We start from the raw sequence: 18,729 nt of genomic DNA, 5'->3' as shown, positions 1-18,729 counted from the left end.
GGTCATTGTCTTAGTCACTTTCCCAACACCGGGACAAATGCCTGACACCTATAATTTAAAGAAGAGGTTTATTTGGCTCACAATTTCAGAGGATTCAGTTTATAGTTGGCTGGCTTCATGTCACAAATAGCATGGAGGAAGGTCTTGGCAAAGCACAGTGTTCAACCCATGGGAACCAAGAAGCAGACAGAGAAAAAAGCCAAGAACAAAAACATGCCCTTCTAGGTCACATCTCCAACCAACTCCTAACACCACATTCAGCTATGAACTAATCAACAGTTAATCCGTTGATGAATATAGTGTTCCCATAATCCAATCACCTTCAAAAAGCCTTACCTTTGAACATGAGACTTTTGGGGGGCATTTTAGATTTAAACTATAATACCCACTTATGCTTTTCACAGTTGAGAAGAGTGATGCATAATTTCCTGAGAAGTAAGTGAAGATGAGAAGGCCATGACGAAGCACTACTGTTGCTCTTTAATTCTTATCCATTGATGATATTCTGTTAGATAAGATTGCTTGAAGTCCCTATAGAAGCTATGATAACATGGAATTGCTAGGTTGCTGGATATAGCTGGCCCAACACTGTGCATAAGAGAATCTTAATTCTTAGAAAAGTTCTTCTTAATATGTCAGCTAAATTCTTGATTCAGATAATCCTTTTTATATTAGATTGCTTACAAATGAAAAAAAAAGTATATCCTGGTACCAGTCTGGCTTCCCATTCTACATTTATAATGCACACATACTCAATCAAACCATATCAGACAAATTGGATTTTTATAAATGCTGAAAAATGAATTTCAACCTTCTCTCTCATTGTCAAGATGCTTTTTTCCTTCATCCTAATGTAATTTTGTTCCGTTTGAACAGTGGTCAGACAATGAGTGGGTAACATCTTAATATAGCATCTTAATCTTAACATCTTAATTCTATCTCAGCTTCTTGATTTCAAAATGTATAATATTTTGTCTATATAGAATATCCTGTGAAACAGGTACTCTTGTTCCCTTGTAGAAGCCAGAATCTCAGTGAATTCTGCAATTACCTTATTAAATCAGGTCTTCTAAACCTATGAAGGGAATATACACATATATACATATATACATATATACATATATATATATATATATATATATATATAGTGTGTGTGAATGAAAAAGAGTAGATGGTTAACTCTTTTAAAAAATGTATTACAATAAAAGACACATTGCCCTTAATCTCCTTCAGAGTACTCCCTCTTACTTCAAACACACTTATCCCATCACTTTCTGAAGTTCTGTTTCTTTAGTTGTACTATCTGTCTTGGCTGCTGGGATGTCCTGAATCAATTCAAAATATTTATCTTTCTTGGTCATTTTGACTTGGGAGAAGAGACAGAAACCTAACAGTGCCAGATCTGGTGAATAAAGTGAATGAGGATGCACCATAATTTTTTTTTTTATGAGTCTACCTTTCTGTGGATGGCACTTAGCAGAAACTGCTTCAAAAAATGGCAAGAATGATGGGATAAGTGTGTTTGAGGTGGGGAGAGAGAGGCATTTTGAGGGAGAAAACATTCAGTGTATATTTCTATTGTGCCTCATACTTTTTTCAACTACAGAAAACTATTCTTCATGCCTAGTAAGCTGATTCAGGCAAAAATGATTTCACTTTTAAAATTCACACATACATACCAGATATTATGATTATTTTTATAATCATTGCATGTCAGGAAAGGCCTCTGTTTTAATATTACTTTATATTATTTATTACAGGAGAAAATGCTAGACATTGATAATGATTGCCTGAAAAAAGAACCTAACTTTTTTAGGAGACATTCATGTGCGGATAAAAAGGTAATAATGATAATTACATGGAGTTTGTCTTTCAAACCTCATAGAAAGTTCTATTTTTTGTGCCTCTGGTAGACAATTATATTAATTATGTCAATAACATTCCTTTGTTCTAAACCACACAATTCCTATTGATCTATTAAATTATATTATTGTCTTCTTTTATGCTTTTGTTTTATAAATAGTTTTATCCTTAATAGATAACTTTTTCTGTTATAACATCATCTTGAAAATACCAGGACTGCTCCATTCAAAAACACGTCTTTTTCTAAAATTTGTTATTCAGGAAAAGACTTATTAGTGATTGCTAACAAATATATAAATCATGGGTATAGTTAAACATCTTGAAAAATATTTTCAACATTTTTAAAACTTTAACCCAACATCATTTCTAGTTTGCACAATATTACAGTTTACAAAATCTCCAAAATTTGTTTTATTTCTAGAGAAATTTTTTGCTATTAGTGTTTTTCAAACTTACAGTAGCCAAATTAATCTCATGGAAACTCACTATAATTATAAATTCTTTATTTTTAATTGCTTAAATATATAAAAGCTTACATTTCAGGTGATCTGGCCCTTTATTTTCTCTAAGGGATCAAAAGTAATATATGTAAGCAAAAACTCACATTCCTTTCGTCATCACTGCTTCCAGAAGCCTTCTCCCTTGGTTATCCTGTTTTATATTGAATAGACTTATAATGTGTTCACCCATTAAAGATAAGGTCACGTATATGTAATAGAAAACAGAGACATTAAAAGTCAGATAATCATTAAACCAAGTTTTAGGCACTTCAAGCTGTTGCCTAGGAGCTAAACAGTTTCAATCCTGTTACTTGTCAGTCACGTGATTAACAGGAATAGAGAGCTGGAAAGGAGGCCCAGCATTACTCACCAATACAGTCCTGGCTATAGGACCCTTAAGAAAACTGCTTTTCTTAATATTCTCTTTGAACCACAGCTCTTCTTTTTCCTATAATAGGAGGCTGCTTTTCTAAATCGTGCTGCTTACAAGTTGGAGCAATTTGTTAAAATGAATATCACTACGGATTTTGAGCTACACTTATTAAAAGTTTCACAGGGTACATTAAAACTGATAAACTGCACCAAGGTAAGCTGGGAGTTTACTTTGAACAAAAATATAAACTAGTGCTGTGCTAGGATACTATCATTCTCTGATGTTCGTATCTATTACTATAGAATTTCAAGTTTTGTGATCACTTCAGGTTGAGACACATTTACTGTAGAAGACAGTCTTCATTTGCAAAGTATGTATTCATCCCTTGCCTAAGGGAAACTAATAGTCTGTGAAAAGGAGTAAAATATAAATAAACACATTATTGCCATATTTACAAAGAAGCTAGGCTGATAAATTGGGGGGGAAATAGTGAGATTTTTTATCTGTATAACTTACTTTAATCCATATTATGTCCACATTACATACATCCTGGTCAATAAAACAGGAAACTAAATATATTTAATAACTATCTTTATATGTTAAACCCAGGTATATACATCAGTTTAATTATTTTTATATATTAAACCCAAGTATATTCTATCAGTTTTCCTTGTTTTGCTTTAATAATTTTGATACTAATAGTGTAAATTTTTCCTTACTTTTCTACTGAAAGTTATGAATTAAAAACAACAAATTAAAATTTGGAACATATCATGTCTTGATGTTAGGTAATTTTTTCATCTGTAAGTTGGAAAAAAACAAAATCTGCATTGTAGGATGATGCTAAAAGGATTTAATGGCATAATTTGTGTTATGTGCTTAGTACTAAAAGGTTTTTGATGCTTAAATAATGTTTATTACTCTTGCTATTATTTCCCTCTTCATGGATTTTACCAGCTAACACAGTCAAAAGGTTTCTTAAGGTTCTTAGCATTTAAAAAAATATTTTATGCTATAAAAAATAATTGTATTTTGCTTTGTTTGAGTACTACTAGTTTCTGACAAAATGGAAAATGGAAATTATCTGTGAACCCTACTGGCTGATTAAAATAAAGATTTTATAACTTGGACAGCTTTATTTATTGCTGCTTTATCTACTTGATGGAGGCCAGTCTCCACTTGGTGTCCTGGATTTGTCAAGGTTATTTACAATTTTGTGCCTTTATGTTAGTTTTTGGGAAAAAAATAGCCATAGTTCGTTTTTAAGAAATAAAAACCCAAATGAGTACCTGAAATAGCATACTGTAAAAAGTGTGCATAATATATAATAGTATATAAATATTCTATTATATATTGATATATGGTTATTAGGAACTATTATAAAAATTATACAGATTAAAAGACAGGGTTAATTGAATCTGATTAAAATTTTAAAAGGTGCATTAAATAGAGTGGAACATTGAAAAATGGGTAGATTCATGAGCATGATTGGGTTCTTCTTGTACATTTCTATTATTATTATGTTGTTGTTGTTGTTGTTCTTGTTTGACTAGTAGATAAAAGGGAACATGAAAATTCCTTATTCTTAGAGAAGAAGGGTGAGTTTGTGCACCCTGACAGTCAGGAAACCTTAAGAATTCCACCAGTAGTATATATTCTGTAAAGAATGAAATGGATCTCTAACCTAGGAGGAATATAAATCCCTCAAAAGGTTTTGACTAAGAGAATTCAGAAAGTTTAGAAAGGAGAGATAGCCTCTATGTCCCCAGGACTGCAGAGGTAAAATCAAGACTTTTTTTTTTTTTTACATTTATATAGTTATACTTCAGTATTCATGGGAGATTAATTCGGGAATCTCACCTCACAAACCAAGAACTGTGGATGCTCAAGTTCCTTCTATAGAATGATGTAGCATATAATCTACACACCTCCTCCTAAATGCTTCAAATCATCTCTAGTTTACTTTTAATACCTAATAGTTTGTAAATGCTATGTGTTTGTTTTAATGTATTTTTATGGAGTAATGACAAGAAAATGTTTATACATTGACAGTGCAAGGGTATTTTTTCCAAATAGTTTCAATTTGTTGTTAGTTGAATCTGAGGATGCGGAAACGACAGATATGAAGGTCAATTGTTTTTCTCCTAGTCAAGCACATCTACTAAGTCAAGAAAATGTCAGTTTGTACTTTTTAAAAATTTCTCAAACACTCACTGCAAAGAAAATGAAAAATTTCCTTCACATCTGTTTGAAATCTAATCTTTGATATTATTTAAAATAAATATTTTCATGTTGCTAAATATACAGCTAAGAGAGATATGAATTTATGACTAAATTAAAAATCGGACAGATGAACTCAAAGTTTAGACATTATATTTATTTGACATGTCACATGGGTGCTTATTTATACTTTTTGAAGTGCAGTTTCCTCATTTTTAAAATGAAGTGAAATCAAGTTCATAGGATTATTAAGCAGATAAAATGAAGCAGTGTATGTAAAGTACTGAGCACAATACTTGATGTAGAAAATGTCCCCAAATGCCTGGTACCTAAAAATTATTACATTTTGCCTGAGGGTTCAGAAGAACATAATATTTTATGCAGAGTAGATCCCTTACATGTCTGATTCATGTATTATATCTATTTTTTTCACTGTCTATACATTGTGCAGGTAGCCCCTTTGAAAATTCTCATCAGATGGTAAGAACCACCTAATAAGCAAACATTTGCCATACTCTGGTAAGGTTAGATTTTGTGGGTGGAGTTTAGTGTACAAGTTCAATGAGGTATATCCTTATTATCTTTGCCAAAATAATCCGAGCATTTTCAATGTTAATTATTCCTTCCACTAAAATGTATTTTTACATGTTAAAAATTCGATTGAGTAATCTATAGATATCTCAAATATCTTTATTTTTGGTATGGGGGGGGGTGTCCCACTATTTGTTCATGCTAGCCTCAAAGCATGTGCTACCATACTCAGCTTACAGATGTCTCTTTTGTGAAAGTTTAAACAGTATTTTATGGCAATTGTTGCAGTATAAAAATGCCCCCCCTAAGTCTTAGAACATGCATTACTTGAACTTTATACATGTCAGTTATTACAAATATAATTAGAAGTTATGTTTTTAAAAAGTCATGTAAGAAAGATTCTCCTTTATTACACCAAATTTGCAGTGTAACCTAATATGCCCAAAAATAAAGATAGAATATTTTTAAACATATTATTATAAAAGTGTAAAATTATAACTTTTTAATCTATTTCTCTAGGAAGAAACTATTTCAAAGGAAACAAAAAAGAATGACTGGTGTTTCCTGAAAGCACTAATACAAAAGATTAAAACTTGTTGGAATAAAATCTTGAGAGGGCATTAAAGGACACTGGAAAATATGAGTGGAATACATGAACTGTGGTTGCATCCTCCAACAGTCTATCGCATTATGCAATTGGGGGGTGGGGTAGAAAGCCTCCTAGAAGTTACTGAAGGCAACCTGGTAAAAATATTGAGAACAACTGAGAAATGGACATTATAGTACTAGAAGACTGACATGAACAATAGAAACTGAACACTGAAGTCAACAAACTATTTCCTAGGTATGTGGAAATATATCAATCAGTATTGTCTTACTGATTTTGTAAGACAATCCACATAAAGTATCATGTGCAATAAACCTTGTAAAACCTGTTTAAATATTTCAGAAGACATCAAATCTATGAAGTATATAAAGGTAATAAGGATTAAATTAGCATTGTGTTATTATCAGAAGAATTTTATGGTCCACCATGCATCAATGTACTGCATTGAGCATAAAGATTGTCATCATCTGCACTGGAGACATTTTAGGATTAACAATGATGGAAAAATGCTCATGAGAACAAGAGAAGTATATACTTTAAAGAAGCAGCAACATAAAGAAGCCAATAATACTTCGGAGAGACATTAAGAAATGTATTTAAATATGAATGTATAGCACAGTGTCTTTAATAAATGGTATAACAGATATTTTTAAATGAAAATAATGGATCATTTCAGAAGGTAGAAATTCACTTAGTCTAGGAATGCTAAGCCTTATTACTAAGTTACTTTTGTCATTTATAATGGAAGTCTCAGTTTGGGAGTTTAGTTTTCAGTTTGGGAGGCATATTTTTAAGAGAATAATATATGTTAGCTTTTTAATTAATGGATTTTGTATATTTAATTTTGAAACTATACTATATCTGTATATAAAAATATTTTAATACAGTATTACCAATGTTTACTTTGAGTAACATTTCTCCTTTGATAATAAATGACCTATGTATTAACACTGTCAGATTAATTTAATCCCAAGAGAATTTTTAATATGTACCACCATCTGATCATTGACAAATTCAGCCAGTGTTTGAACATGGTTCAAGCACCATGTTCATTGAATATATGAGCTTTAATACCTTATTACTGAAACTAAATATTAAGTCCAGGGTCCCAAAAATCTATGAGTAGGAATACTACTTTTTAGTTTAAATTCTAGTCTTTTACAAGAAACCTTTGCACATACCTTTTTAGATCCTGATTAGAAAGGACTGCAAATGGACTTAATTCGATTATAAAGGGAATTAAAAACATTATTCTAGGAAGCCAAAGCTTTCAAACAACTCCCAGCTTGCATTTTGCTGAACTTGTATCCTTCATACCATTTCACAGCCCCACTGGATCTATTTATGTACTGACTGGCTGTTATTTGATTTACAAAACATGCTCCAGTGATACCCTAAACTTTTGAAAACTGTACTTTCCTCCCCATTTTTACTTTCCCCAATCCATATGGAGTTTCATCCCCAATGTCAGGGAGAATGAATAGAATTCTAGTCCTTTGAGTAGAACTTACTGACCTGCCCCGTTAACAGGGCTTTGAGTCAGGTATTTTTATCACTTTTTACTCCAGAAAAGGGAGTTCACTAAACTCATTAGAAGCAAATGATTCACCAGTTTTCTTCAGATGGGTCTTTCTAGGTAGGCTATAAAAAACAATCAACTATGATATACCTTTATCTGTATAAACAGGTGCTTTTGGTAAGCCATCAGCTAGACAAACAAGAAAACTGAAAGATATCTAAAGAGAAACTCTTAAACTTGAAAGCTTTATATAAACTTTCCCTAACAGTGCTGGAAAAATTCTCCAAGCTGTGGCAAAATAAGAGGTAATATTTTAAAAATCCTTATTAAAAGAATTATTGGATTTTTTCCTTGGTTTTTGTCATTTGTTAATAATAGATTTGAAGTTTTAAAAAAATTCCTATTCAACAAAGCTTATTCAACAAACTCAAAAAGCTGTATTGTGTGCTAAAGGCTTAGAAAAATTATCTACACATTTATGTTTGTATTTTCCTTATTATTTCCTGGCCACTAGCACGGTAGGTAGAGGAAGGGAGGATGATTAATAATTTTGGTTATTGTATTTTTGTTATCTCAATTCCTCAATTATAGAGATACATCATAATGAACATTTTCCTTTAAATTACATTAAATCAGCATTTTAAGGTTTTTCCCATGAAATTCTTATCAATACATCAAGAAACAAAATAGATGGGAGGATTCTGAGCGGTAAGTCACAAATTTTCTCTTGGAGATTGACAATTCATATAAGTATATTAAGTGGTCTGCAAACTCATTCATATAGCTTTTAGAAAGCCTAACACTGATGTAGCTTATTAATGACTTTCCCATTGCAGGACACGGTATCAGTACCCACAATTTAAAAAGAGAGAGGTTTAATTTGGCTAACAGTCTACAGCAACTTAGTCCATGGTCTGCTGGCTCAAAAGAAAAAACATCATGGTGCAAGGGTGTAGTGGAACTAAGTTGCTTAGTTCCTGGTGGCAAGGAAGCAGAACAGGGGAACACTGCCATGAGAGGAAGGGCCAGGTTCTATGTATAATAATCAAACTCATGCTTTCATGGCCCTTGGCTTATCCTTTGCAAAGATTAATAAAATGAATATGCTTTTAGCCAGTTAAGTAAGAAAAAAGACAACACAGAATACTAATATCAGAAATCAAAGAGGGGGCATCACTGAGAGAACATCAGAAGGTTCCATGGACATTAAAAGGATAATGAAGAAATAATGAACAATTCTACATTAGATGAACTAAAGCAACTACTTATGAGACACAATCTGTACAATTTGAATAAAAAATTAATAATATTACAGAAAGAGAATATACTAAGTCTAGGTGGGTTCATTGCTGAATTCTACCAAACATTTAGGAAAAAAATTCTGCCAATTCTCTACATCTTCCAGAAGACAGAAGAAGGGATACTTTCTAACTCATTTCATAAGGCCAGAAATATCCTAGTATTAAAGCCAAAGATGTTATAAAAAAAATACAGACTAGGGTCTGTCATGAGCCTACACACAAAAATCCCCAAAAAGATATTAGCAAATCCAATAGTGCATAAAACATTGTTAGTCATCTTTCCCATTGCTGGACACAAAAACAGATTCCCATTAACTTAAGAGTCAGAAAGATTTAATTGGCTCAAGTTTTCACTCTTTGACTGACTGGCTTCAAGCGAGATACATCATGAGGGAAGGACATGGTGGAACAAAGCTGATCAGTTAGTGGCAACTAGAAGCAAAGTGAGGAACAGTGCCAGAGAGAAATAGGAGAGGGATGAAATATACCCAAGGTCATGCCTCCAAGAGCCACCTGGACATATGGAGAAGCTGATTTACTAATTTGTTAGGCTTTTCTTACTGGAATGAAGGTGAGATATATCAGGATTAATGGTCACAATGTACTCCTTGTCAACTTCACACCCAAACAAATCTCATTAAACTATAATGTCCAAACAAAACTATAGTGACTTCATAATTTAACCAAACATAATACAACTATCCTGCCTACAAATGGAAACACAATAATCCTTTCCCCAAGTCTCAACAGTTTCAGCATTTTTCAAGTGAGTCTCTTCTGAAAAATTCAAGGCAGTTTCTTAGCTGTGAATCCATGTAATAATCAGACATGAATAATATAATCACAAGGTACAATGGCACAGGGTAAACAATTCCATTACAAAAGGGAGGAATGCGGGAATAGAAAAGAATCAGACTAAATCAAGACAGGAAGCCATCATGGCACATATTAAGTCCCGTACCTCCATATCTGTCATATGGGATACACAGTGCTGAGATGTGTTTATTAGGCTTTAGGTGGTCCTACCTCTAAGGCCTTGCTGGGTGCAGTACATATTGCCCAGCATCTCTCTTGGTCATGTTCCACTTATAGCCTATGGTTTTCATAGGCAGATGTTCCACATTACTGTCTTTGCCAAATTCTTGGGGGTTTCTACTACACCTTCCGTTTCATTCCCACACCTTCATGCACTGCTGTCTCAAGGGCTCCTTGCCTGTTCTCAGGCCATTTGAAATCTGACCCACAATGGATGATACCAAGGTCTGCTGTCGGTGGCAGCAGCAGCCAGGGTCCCTTGGATCTTGGCTGTAGTGGCCCCTGCATACCTGGTTACACCAAATGAAGTGAAACACACGAACCAATTCCCTAGGAGGCTCTTCTCAAGCCAGAATACCAGTAGCTCCTTTCAGATTAAAGTTTTATGCTTTTGTTCCCTTGAACCTATCATGTGTGGGGTTTGCTAATTTCTGAGATACTCTCAAATGGTGCTAATTTCTTCAGCAACACTTCTTTTACTATAACTTCACAAGTGGTTTCTTGTGGGTTAAAATTTAAGCTTTTTAATTTTTTCTGCTCTTATTTTTTTTGTCTCTGATTCTCACTAGAAATCTGGCTAAAAATAGCCAAGAGTACCCATGTCACAGACTGAATGTTTGGCTGTCTTGATACTTTCCCCACCAGATGAATCAGTATATTGCTGTTATCTCAGTCTCCTGCAAAATCTCAGGGCATGGGCAAAATATAGACAAATTTTCTGCCAGAGTGCAAGACACATGTTCTGTAGTCCAACTGCCAGTAAGTCCTTATTCCCAACTGAAACCTGCTGAGTCTGATCTTTATTGTCTATATTCCTATTAGCATCTGGTCTTCTGATCTCTGACAAGAATCAACCATCAGGCTCTGCTTAAGGATTTTAAGTTTTCTCTACCCTGTATTTCCAGATCTTTCCAAACTCCTACAAGACAGCTTAAAATGGTTCTCAATTCCATGGTCAGGTACAGTCAGAGCAATGACCTTCTCAGTAACAATTTTCTGTATTAGAGACTTTCTCATTGCTGGACACAATACCCAACGCTCCCAGCTTGAAGAAAGGCTTAATTTGGCTCATATTCTAAAGGGATTCAGTCCATGATCAATCAGCTCCAAGGGAGAAACATTATGGTGGAAGAATGTGATGGAGCAAAGTTGCTTAGTTCATGGTGGCTGGGAAGCAGAGCAGGGGAACAGTGCCAGAGAGGAATGGGCTAGGGACTGTATAAACATTAGTAACCAAAACCATACCTCCATGATCTACTCAGACATACCCAGAAATGTGCTTTACTAATCTTTTAGGCATTTCTTAAGCCTATCAAGTTGACAGTTATTATTAACTGTCATAGGTAGCATTTCCAAACTTATTTGAATAATGCTACTTTTATATAAAACCTGCTGATGTAACAAAAGTACAATTAATAGAAGGTTAAAATAATAGCAAGGGAAATACCAGTTCATATTAAAGTTCTTTCAAGTATACTGAAGGAAATTCAGGTTTAATGATCTTATTTTTTCAAATTGATACACAAAGAACATATGTATTTCTGAGGTACAATATGTATACACACACACACACACACAATGTAATATTCTTAACAGGTAAACATCTATTTCCTCAAATATTTATCATTTCTTTCAGGTAAAAGTATTCAAAATTCTTTATTTTTCTGAAATGAAGATAATTGTTATCTATATTCATAACACTGTGGAAAGGAACACCAGAACTTACTTCTCCTGTAATTTGGTACCCACTAACCAACCTTTTTCCATCCTGATAATTCTCATAATGCTAAAAAATGGAAAACCTGAACTAGAAGAGTTTATTTCCTAGTAGATCATATTTTCATTGATAGCCAGTTTAAGGACAGTTCAAGCCAGGCATGGTGGCATATACCTGTGATTCTAGCTACTCTAGAAGCGGAGGCAGGAGGACTGCTTAAGCTGAGGAGTGTCAGCCTACTCTAGAGTACCTGGAATTGATATGATAATTCAGTGTTTTGTGCTCAGAATTTGAACCACATACCTACCTAAATTTGTCCAAAATGGGCTTCAAATGGACAGGAAGTGGTTAATTTTAATTAAGTTTGGCACTGGAAAATGAAGAAATGGGGGAGAAAAAATATATACATACTAGTGAGTGAAGAATGGATAGATGAACAGAATCATAGAAGCAGTTCTAATCCACGTGGAATTTGTATCAAACCCCTTTTATCAAGATAACTTGGAGGGATTATCTATTCCTTGCACATGAAAGTCCTATTGATATTACCATATATTAAAGAATGAAGAATAATGAAAAGCAAGCACATTTATGAACATTGTGTATTACATTAAAGAAGTAATGACTTTGTCCCCCTAACAAGACAAAATGATTGAGTCAATGGTAAATAGAGCTTTATTTCTAATGACTGTGACAATTACATAGGATTTTCAGAAGATGTTATCCATAAACATGACAAATGACCATTACAGATACTAACAAAATTTAGGCCTAAAATGGAAAACAAGTCAAGATAATTTTTCACTAGTACCTATTAATTGGGCAGTGTTTAATTTCTAATATACTTCAGTGTTTTCTACTTAAACAAGGCGTATGAGCCAATGGTTGATATGGCAAGATTAAGAATCAATCTTCCTATGATACAAAGGGAAAAGCCAAAACCATGTTTACTTAAAGGGCTGCAAGAATATTCCTGTACTTCACAGAAGTTTAGAGGAAGGAGTTCACATTCTTCAGATCCAAGGGACCTGGCCAAATACATTCTTTCTACTGCCACTTCCCTTTTCTCTATCAAAAAGCAATGTACTTCTTACTTGTATTCTACCAGGTTTCCTCCTAAGCTGGGACAATGAAAATACAAAGGTAGGAATGGTCGGTTGTGATAACTTGTGGTGGTTAGGAAGATCTCTTTAACATTTTTTTAGCCTTCATGATAAAGAGAAGTTCTACTAAAACAAATCATTTCTTTTTATCATAAGTTGTTACCGTTTGCATATTAGCCTTTCCAAATAAATATCATCATTTTCAGGGTAGAGACTGAATCACATATTTATTCTCTTTATCTCCAGCATTTCATAGAATGAAGTTCACATAAAGTATTTTTTTAAAGGATAAAGGTTTAGTTTTGTGCATCTTACACTATTATTTGGCATCATCACTTGTTTACTGGTTATTTAAATAATGGTACATGCATATTTAGACAATATTAATTTAGCTTAGATGATTGGAGGAAAAAGAAGTTTGTCTTAAAAAAGAATATAACCGACTGAATTGATATATAAGTAAAATGAGAAATTAAAGCAATATTTCAAATATCTGGCAATGTGCCTAAGTGATATCTGAGGTGTATGATTATGCTAAAATATTAAGCATAAATATTAAATATTTCTAAGTTACTAACATGCTGGTGCCAAAAATAAGCTGAACTAATTTTTAAGATATTAGCATAATTACTAAAATCACAATAAAACATAAACTTATAGACATCTGCAATTTCATATTGTAAAAATTATATATATATATACATATATATATATAAAAATATAAATATTATAGCTGGGCCTGGTGGCATATGTTTGCAATCCCAGCATTCTGGGAGGCTGAGACAGGAGGATGGAAAATTTGGGCCTAGTGTGGGTAATGTAGACACTATCTCAAAACAGAAAATGACTGGGGATGCAGCTCAGTGTGAAAGTGGTCCTGAGTATAATCACAAGTAACACACACACACACAAATCATGACAACTATATTGCTAAAGTCTTTAAAACAAATGAAGGCTAGAATAATGTTAAATTACCCAAAAGCACCCTCTAGTGGCATAAAAAGGAATTCATAGAGTAGCTTAACAAAATTGGACTTAAAATAATGAGTGTCCTCAATAATACTGAAACTTTCCATAAATGAAAGTAAAAACAAATGTAGCTATCAATAACTTTGCTTAATAATTCACATTTCTATGTTCACAAGTATAGTTATTTGGAAAAAATAAACCCGGGCCGGGGATTTAGCTCAGTGGTTTCGCTGCCTGCTGCACAAGTGCAAGGACCAGAGTTCAATCCCCGGTACCAAAATAAATAAATAAATAAATAAACCCATTTTAATACTAAAAGTATACTTACCACATAAAATTCATTATACATCCAGTGCAAATAACCCAAGAGATCTTCAGGCTTATATCTATATATTTCTCCTATTATGTCTTCATTCCCCAGGCTTTTACTCCCAATAAAAGCATTCACTTACAGCAGAGGAAAAGTGAGTACCAATTAAATTAAACATGCCTGATTTAACCACATTTTTACTAGAAATAACTCCTTTCTAAATTGTAAAGTATGGCCTAAGTCATTAAATATTCACTACAAATAAAACTGTGTAGTACTTAATTAGAAATACTCATACTTCCTAACAACCCTAGCATCACTGTTTTCAATTCATGTATTTTACTGGGTAAATGTTTCTTTTCCATAAGAATTTGTAACAAAAGCATTTACAATATTTTGAAGCCATAAAACCTTCAATTCAATAAAACAGCATTTAAAAAAAATCTGATGGCATTTTACAAAACAGAAAGTCTACTTTCTCATTTTAAAATTTTGTATATTTGACTTCAAATATTTTTATTATTTTCAGTATGTTCCTATCTGTTTGTCTAAAAGAGAAAACATCAATAAATAGAAACTAGCCTTTTTGCACTTCATGTCTTTATTGAATTGGTTCAAAATGAAGATATAAAAAACATATGAACAGGAAACAGTAGTCACAATAATCTTTTTCAAGCTAACTTTCAGAATAATATATAAGTGATTTTTTACATTTTTAACTTAAGCTTACAATAATTTTTCATTCTACCATACTGGCAAATACTTGTGCAAATAAATAAAAATAAAATAAACGATGCATAGTATGATTGCTTAAACACTATTGCACAACAAATCAATGTGAGACTAAAATATGCAAGTAATATAAAATGCACTTAAATACACTGTCACAACATGTTTTATAAGTCATATTTCACCTACTTACTGGTTATAATAATCTCTGGGCTCTGGAGTTGGATGATTGCTTACCAATTCATTTCCATGGAATACATTATAATATTTACCTACTACTGAAAAATTCAGTGAGAAATAAACATGTGCCAATTTAATTTAAACTCATGTTTTTCCTTGAGCATAAAAAGAAAAAGGTATGTGATCTTAGAAACATATCTGAAAGAAAACAGTGTTCATTCCTAGAAAAACACAATTCTAAATTCTTTATATGCTTCATAACACTTAGAGAATAGAAGTTATTGAAATGGAAATCTAGTAGGTATATTAGTTTTCTAAATTCATTACAGCTTGAGTTGATGAACTTTTTTATACTGTAACAGGTTAACTGGGAAAAAAACTAGTAAAAAAATCAGGAAAGGATATAAGGCAAGTAAAACTGACAATTCCAATACCACTAAGTTTATAATACCTTCCTGATGTAAAAATAAAAACAAAAACTTAATTTCAGATAAATGAAATTCTAAGTCACAAATTTCTACACTGATTCTTACAGTGAATCAAAATTATAAACCAAAAGCTAGAAAATATTATATAAAAAATTTACTTATACCTTTATACTAAGATAAGGCTGACTTCGATTTGATTGAACATAATTACTAAGGAGTTAGTGAATATGGCTGGATAAGCTCTGAAAGAAAACTTAAACTGAAAGTGACAATAATCAACATCTCTATTTTAGTCATGTTAAAAAGAAATTATAAATTTTTGTGAATGTGTAGTTATAGAAGTAAACTATGCATTCAATTAATACATTTTCAGTGGTTTTTATTAAGATGTAAATGGAGTTTCAACATTAAACACTAAAGTATAAAATATGAGTAGGAAAATTAGATATTCTCTTAACCTACTCATATCTACATCTAAATGTACTATAAAGAACTTAAATTTAAATAATTTTTACCTGCATGCTCAGCAGTAATGAGTAATTACCACAATTATTATTTATTAAAGTGAAGTGGTCTGTTTTAAAATGTCTTAATTTTTTATGAATTCAGCTACACAGAAATAAAATGTTTAAAATGGAAGATTTTACAGAGAAATTTGAGCATCTTTCTGGGTGAAGTAGCACGTATCTATAATCCCAGCTCCTGGAGAGGCTGAGAAGGAAGGATTACAAGTTAGAGACCAGCCTGGGCAATTTAGCAAGACTGTCTCAAAATAAAATAAAAAGGGATTGGAGGGGATGTAGCTCAGTGGTAGAGCATTTACCTAGAATGCTTGAGGCCCCAGTAGGAAAAAAATTTTTTTTGTAATTTATAAATAATTACATTTTAAAATACTGCAAAGATGTAGTAAATTAAAAAATTAAAACTACTCTTCAGACAAGTTATAGTAAAGAAAGAAAAAAGTAAAAATTAGGAATACAAGTGAAGTAGAATGTATGTTCAACTAATATACACACAGGTTTAAAAAATCAGGTATAATAATTTACATTTGTATTTTTAGTCTTGTGTTTCTGGAAAGAAAATTGAATAATTACATTTTCACAGAACATGTAAGGCTCCTTCAATTACATAATTAATAATATACTGAATTGGGGACAACAAGGACCTTAGGCATTTTTTTTCTCCTCTTTTTTTGCAATAGAAAGTTAGTTGTTGAAAAGTTCAACAGGAAAATGACTTCACATCAACTAAGAAAAACTAAAACCTTCTCTTCATTACAAAATTCCAAGTGTCCCATAAGCTACAATACTCTTGATCCTAGGCACAAACAATAGCAATGTTTAATATGAATTTTTGTTCAAACTTGTGATTATCCTAAAGCTTGAACAGCTAAGCACTCGAGCGTTTCTGAAGGTATACCGAATATGTTTTAACAGAAGAATAATACCTAAGTTAATGGCTCCACTGGAAATGATTTTCTGACAGGTGAGTGAATATTTCCTAGAATAGCACAGCTTGGGCTATCAGGTATTTATTATATACACTACATACACACATATATACAAACACATTAATCAACTGAAGAATTATGCTCCAAAAATTATGAAAACAGTATTTTGAATAGTTTTAGCACAAAATAACTACAGGAAGTGTTCAAACTATCCAAGAAGCAACAATCATAAAACTCTGAATCTGGCTCTTTTTAAGATTCTGTTCACAGAATCATTCTTCGAATGCCACATTCACAGCAGAACTTTGCCCATTCTACAGGGTATTTTGTCCCACACTCATGGCAGAATTTTGGTAAGTGTCCAGACAAGTTTCCTTCTATGCCTTTAATGTTTCCACCATTAAGGGAAGATGCATAGTCTCCATCTGGCCTGAAGACATGTAAAAGGAAATAGAAAAATAAAGTTCACATCAATAGTTATTAACCCATAACTCTTGAGGAACAGGATACATAACTAAAAGCTTGCTCAATCTCACTTTTAATAGTCCTCTAGTTCAAATACAAAAGAATCATCCTTGTTAAGTGACTTACTTTCAAGTGTTTTTTTTAAGATTATCTTTGTTAGGAACAAAGATCAGGAACACTGATGAGGACCAAATTCAGCCAATCTTTCTGTTTTATGTTAGGCATTTACTGCACAATAAGAAAAGGAAGAAAATTTATAATGTTCTTTCTGCAAAACCATCCTATTAAGAAAAAACTAGGATGCAGGCCTGAGGAAAGATGAAAGTCCTTAGGTTCCAGGTATCCCTCTTTGACTATAAGGACTATGCGTGCTATGTCCAATATTTATTTTAGTATTAACTCCAATCTAATTATCCAATTATATTATTATGATGTAATAAAAATTCAGGCTCCTAGGCATGCCCTACTAGGGTGAGTTTAATATTAATAAAACATAATGAAGGTCAAACAGATGCTAGGAAACTATATGTGGTATAATTAAAAGTAAATGCTTAAATTTTTTTAATGTATTACAGTAAAAAGGCACACTGCCATATATCCTTCTCAAAAAACTCCTCACTTAGAACACATTTCATGGCTACCACAATGTCCTGAATTGATTCAAAATGTTTACATTTCCTGTCATTTTGACTTTGGGAAAAGCCAGAAGTCACACTGCACAAGATCCAGTGAATAAGGTCAATGAAGACACACCACTTTGACAGAAGTTGCTGTAAATGTTTTGAACCGATTTAGGACATCGAGTCAGCCACAACAGCACGACTAAAGATATGAAAAAGGACTTTCAGAACTGCCTCAGAAAGTGGCAAGAATGATTGAATAAATAGGTTTGAAGCAAGGGTGAGTACTTTGACAGGACTTAATGGCGATGTATCCTTTACTGTAATAATGTCTTACATTTTTAATTTAAACATTTACTATGTTTTTAAATTACACCTCATACACAATAACAATAGTTTAGAGCAAAAATCTCCGAGCTCATAAGGGTTTCATCACAGAAGCCAGACAATGAAGAAATTCAGAATCTACTGATGAAACATTAATTAACTGGGAAAACAACTATTCTATTTTTATAAAAAAAATCTTTACACTCCCTCCTGGAAGTTGTTCTTCTAAGAACATGCTATTTACTTTAAAATCTCCATAAGGAGAACTCTTAAATCACTGGATTATGAGAACACCATTGAAAAAATTTTTTTTCACAGAAATTGTTATTGAAGAATTCTAAGTGCTGTTCCATTTGGGTCCTTGCTTCATACAAACAGGTTACAAACAGTAGACTAAGTGATTTCAGTGGTTTTTAGAGCTACTCTGTATCTAAAAGGTCCACAGATGAAAATGAGGCAAATATCAGGATTTTATGTGTTTG

At 32.6% G+C, this 18,729-nt stretch overlaps 2 protein-coding genes across 3 annotated transcripts in view; one reads left to right on the top strand and one right to left on the bottom strand.

The window, feature by feature from the left end:
• The window catches only part of Il7 (interleukin 7), a 43,711-nt gene extending 33,855 nt beyond the window's left edge, over positions 1 to 9,856 (top strand). Inside the window, exons 3-5 of the mRNA XM_021255999.2 lie at positions 1,761 to 1,841; positions 2,821 to 2,949; positions 6,007 to 9,856. Of these exons, the coding sequence (XP_021111658.1) occupies positions 1,761 to 1,841; positions 2,821 to 2,949; positions 6,007 to 6,111 (315 nt within the window). The 3' untranslated portion in view covers positions 6,112 to 9,856. The remainder of the gene's footprint in view (positions 1 to 1,760; positions 1,842 to 2,820; positions 2,950 to 6,006) is intronic.
• A 4,774-nt stretch (positions 9,857 to 14,630) lies between these two features.
• Zc2hc1a (zinc finger C2HC-type containing 1A) overlaps positions 14,631 to 18,729 on the bottom strand; it is a 49,550-nt gene continuing 45,451 nt past the window's right edge. For both annotated transcript variants that reach the window (XM_087190512.1, XM_004842024.4), the window contains one exon: positions 14,631 to 17,265. In XM_087190512.1, coding sequence (XP_087046638.1) covers positions 17,100 to 17,265 — 166 coding nt within the window. In that variant the 3' untranslated portion in view covers positions 14,631 to 17,099. The remainder of the gene's footprint in view (positions 17,266 to 18,729) is intronic.

Source organism: Heterocephalus glaber, unplaced genomic scaffold (assembly GCF_053883595.1).
Source record: "Heterocephalus glaber isolate CG9 unplaced genomic scaffold, H.glaber_assembly_v1.0 deba00001553, whole genome shotgun sequence".
Classification (NCBI taxonomy): Eukaryota; Metazoa; Chordata; class Mammalia; order Rodentia; family Bathyergidae; genus Heterocephalus; species Heterocephalus glaber.
The sequence above is the reverse complement of the archived record's forward strand: the minus strand, read 5'-3'. Positions and strand labels throughout refer to the sequence as shown.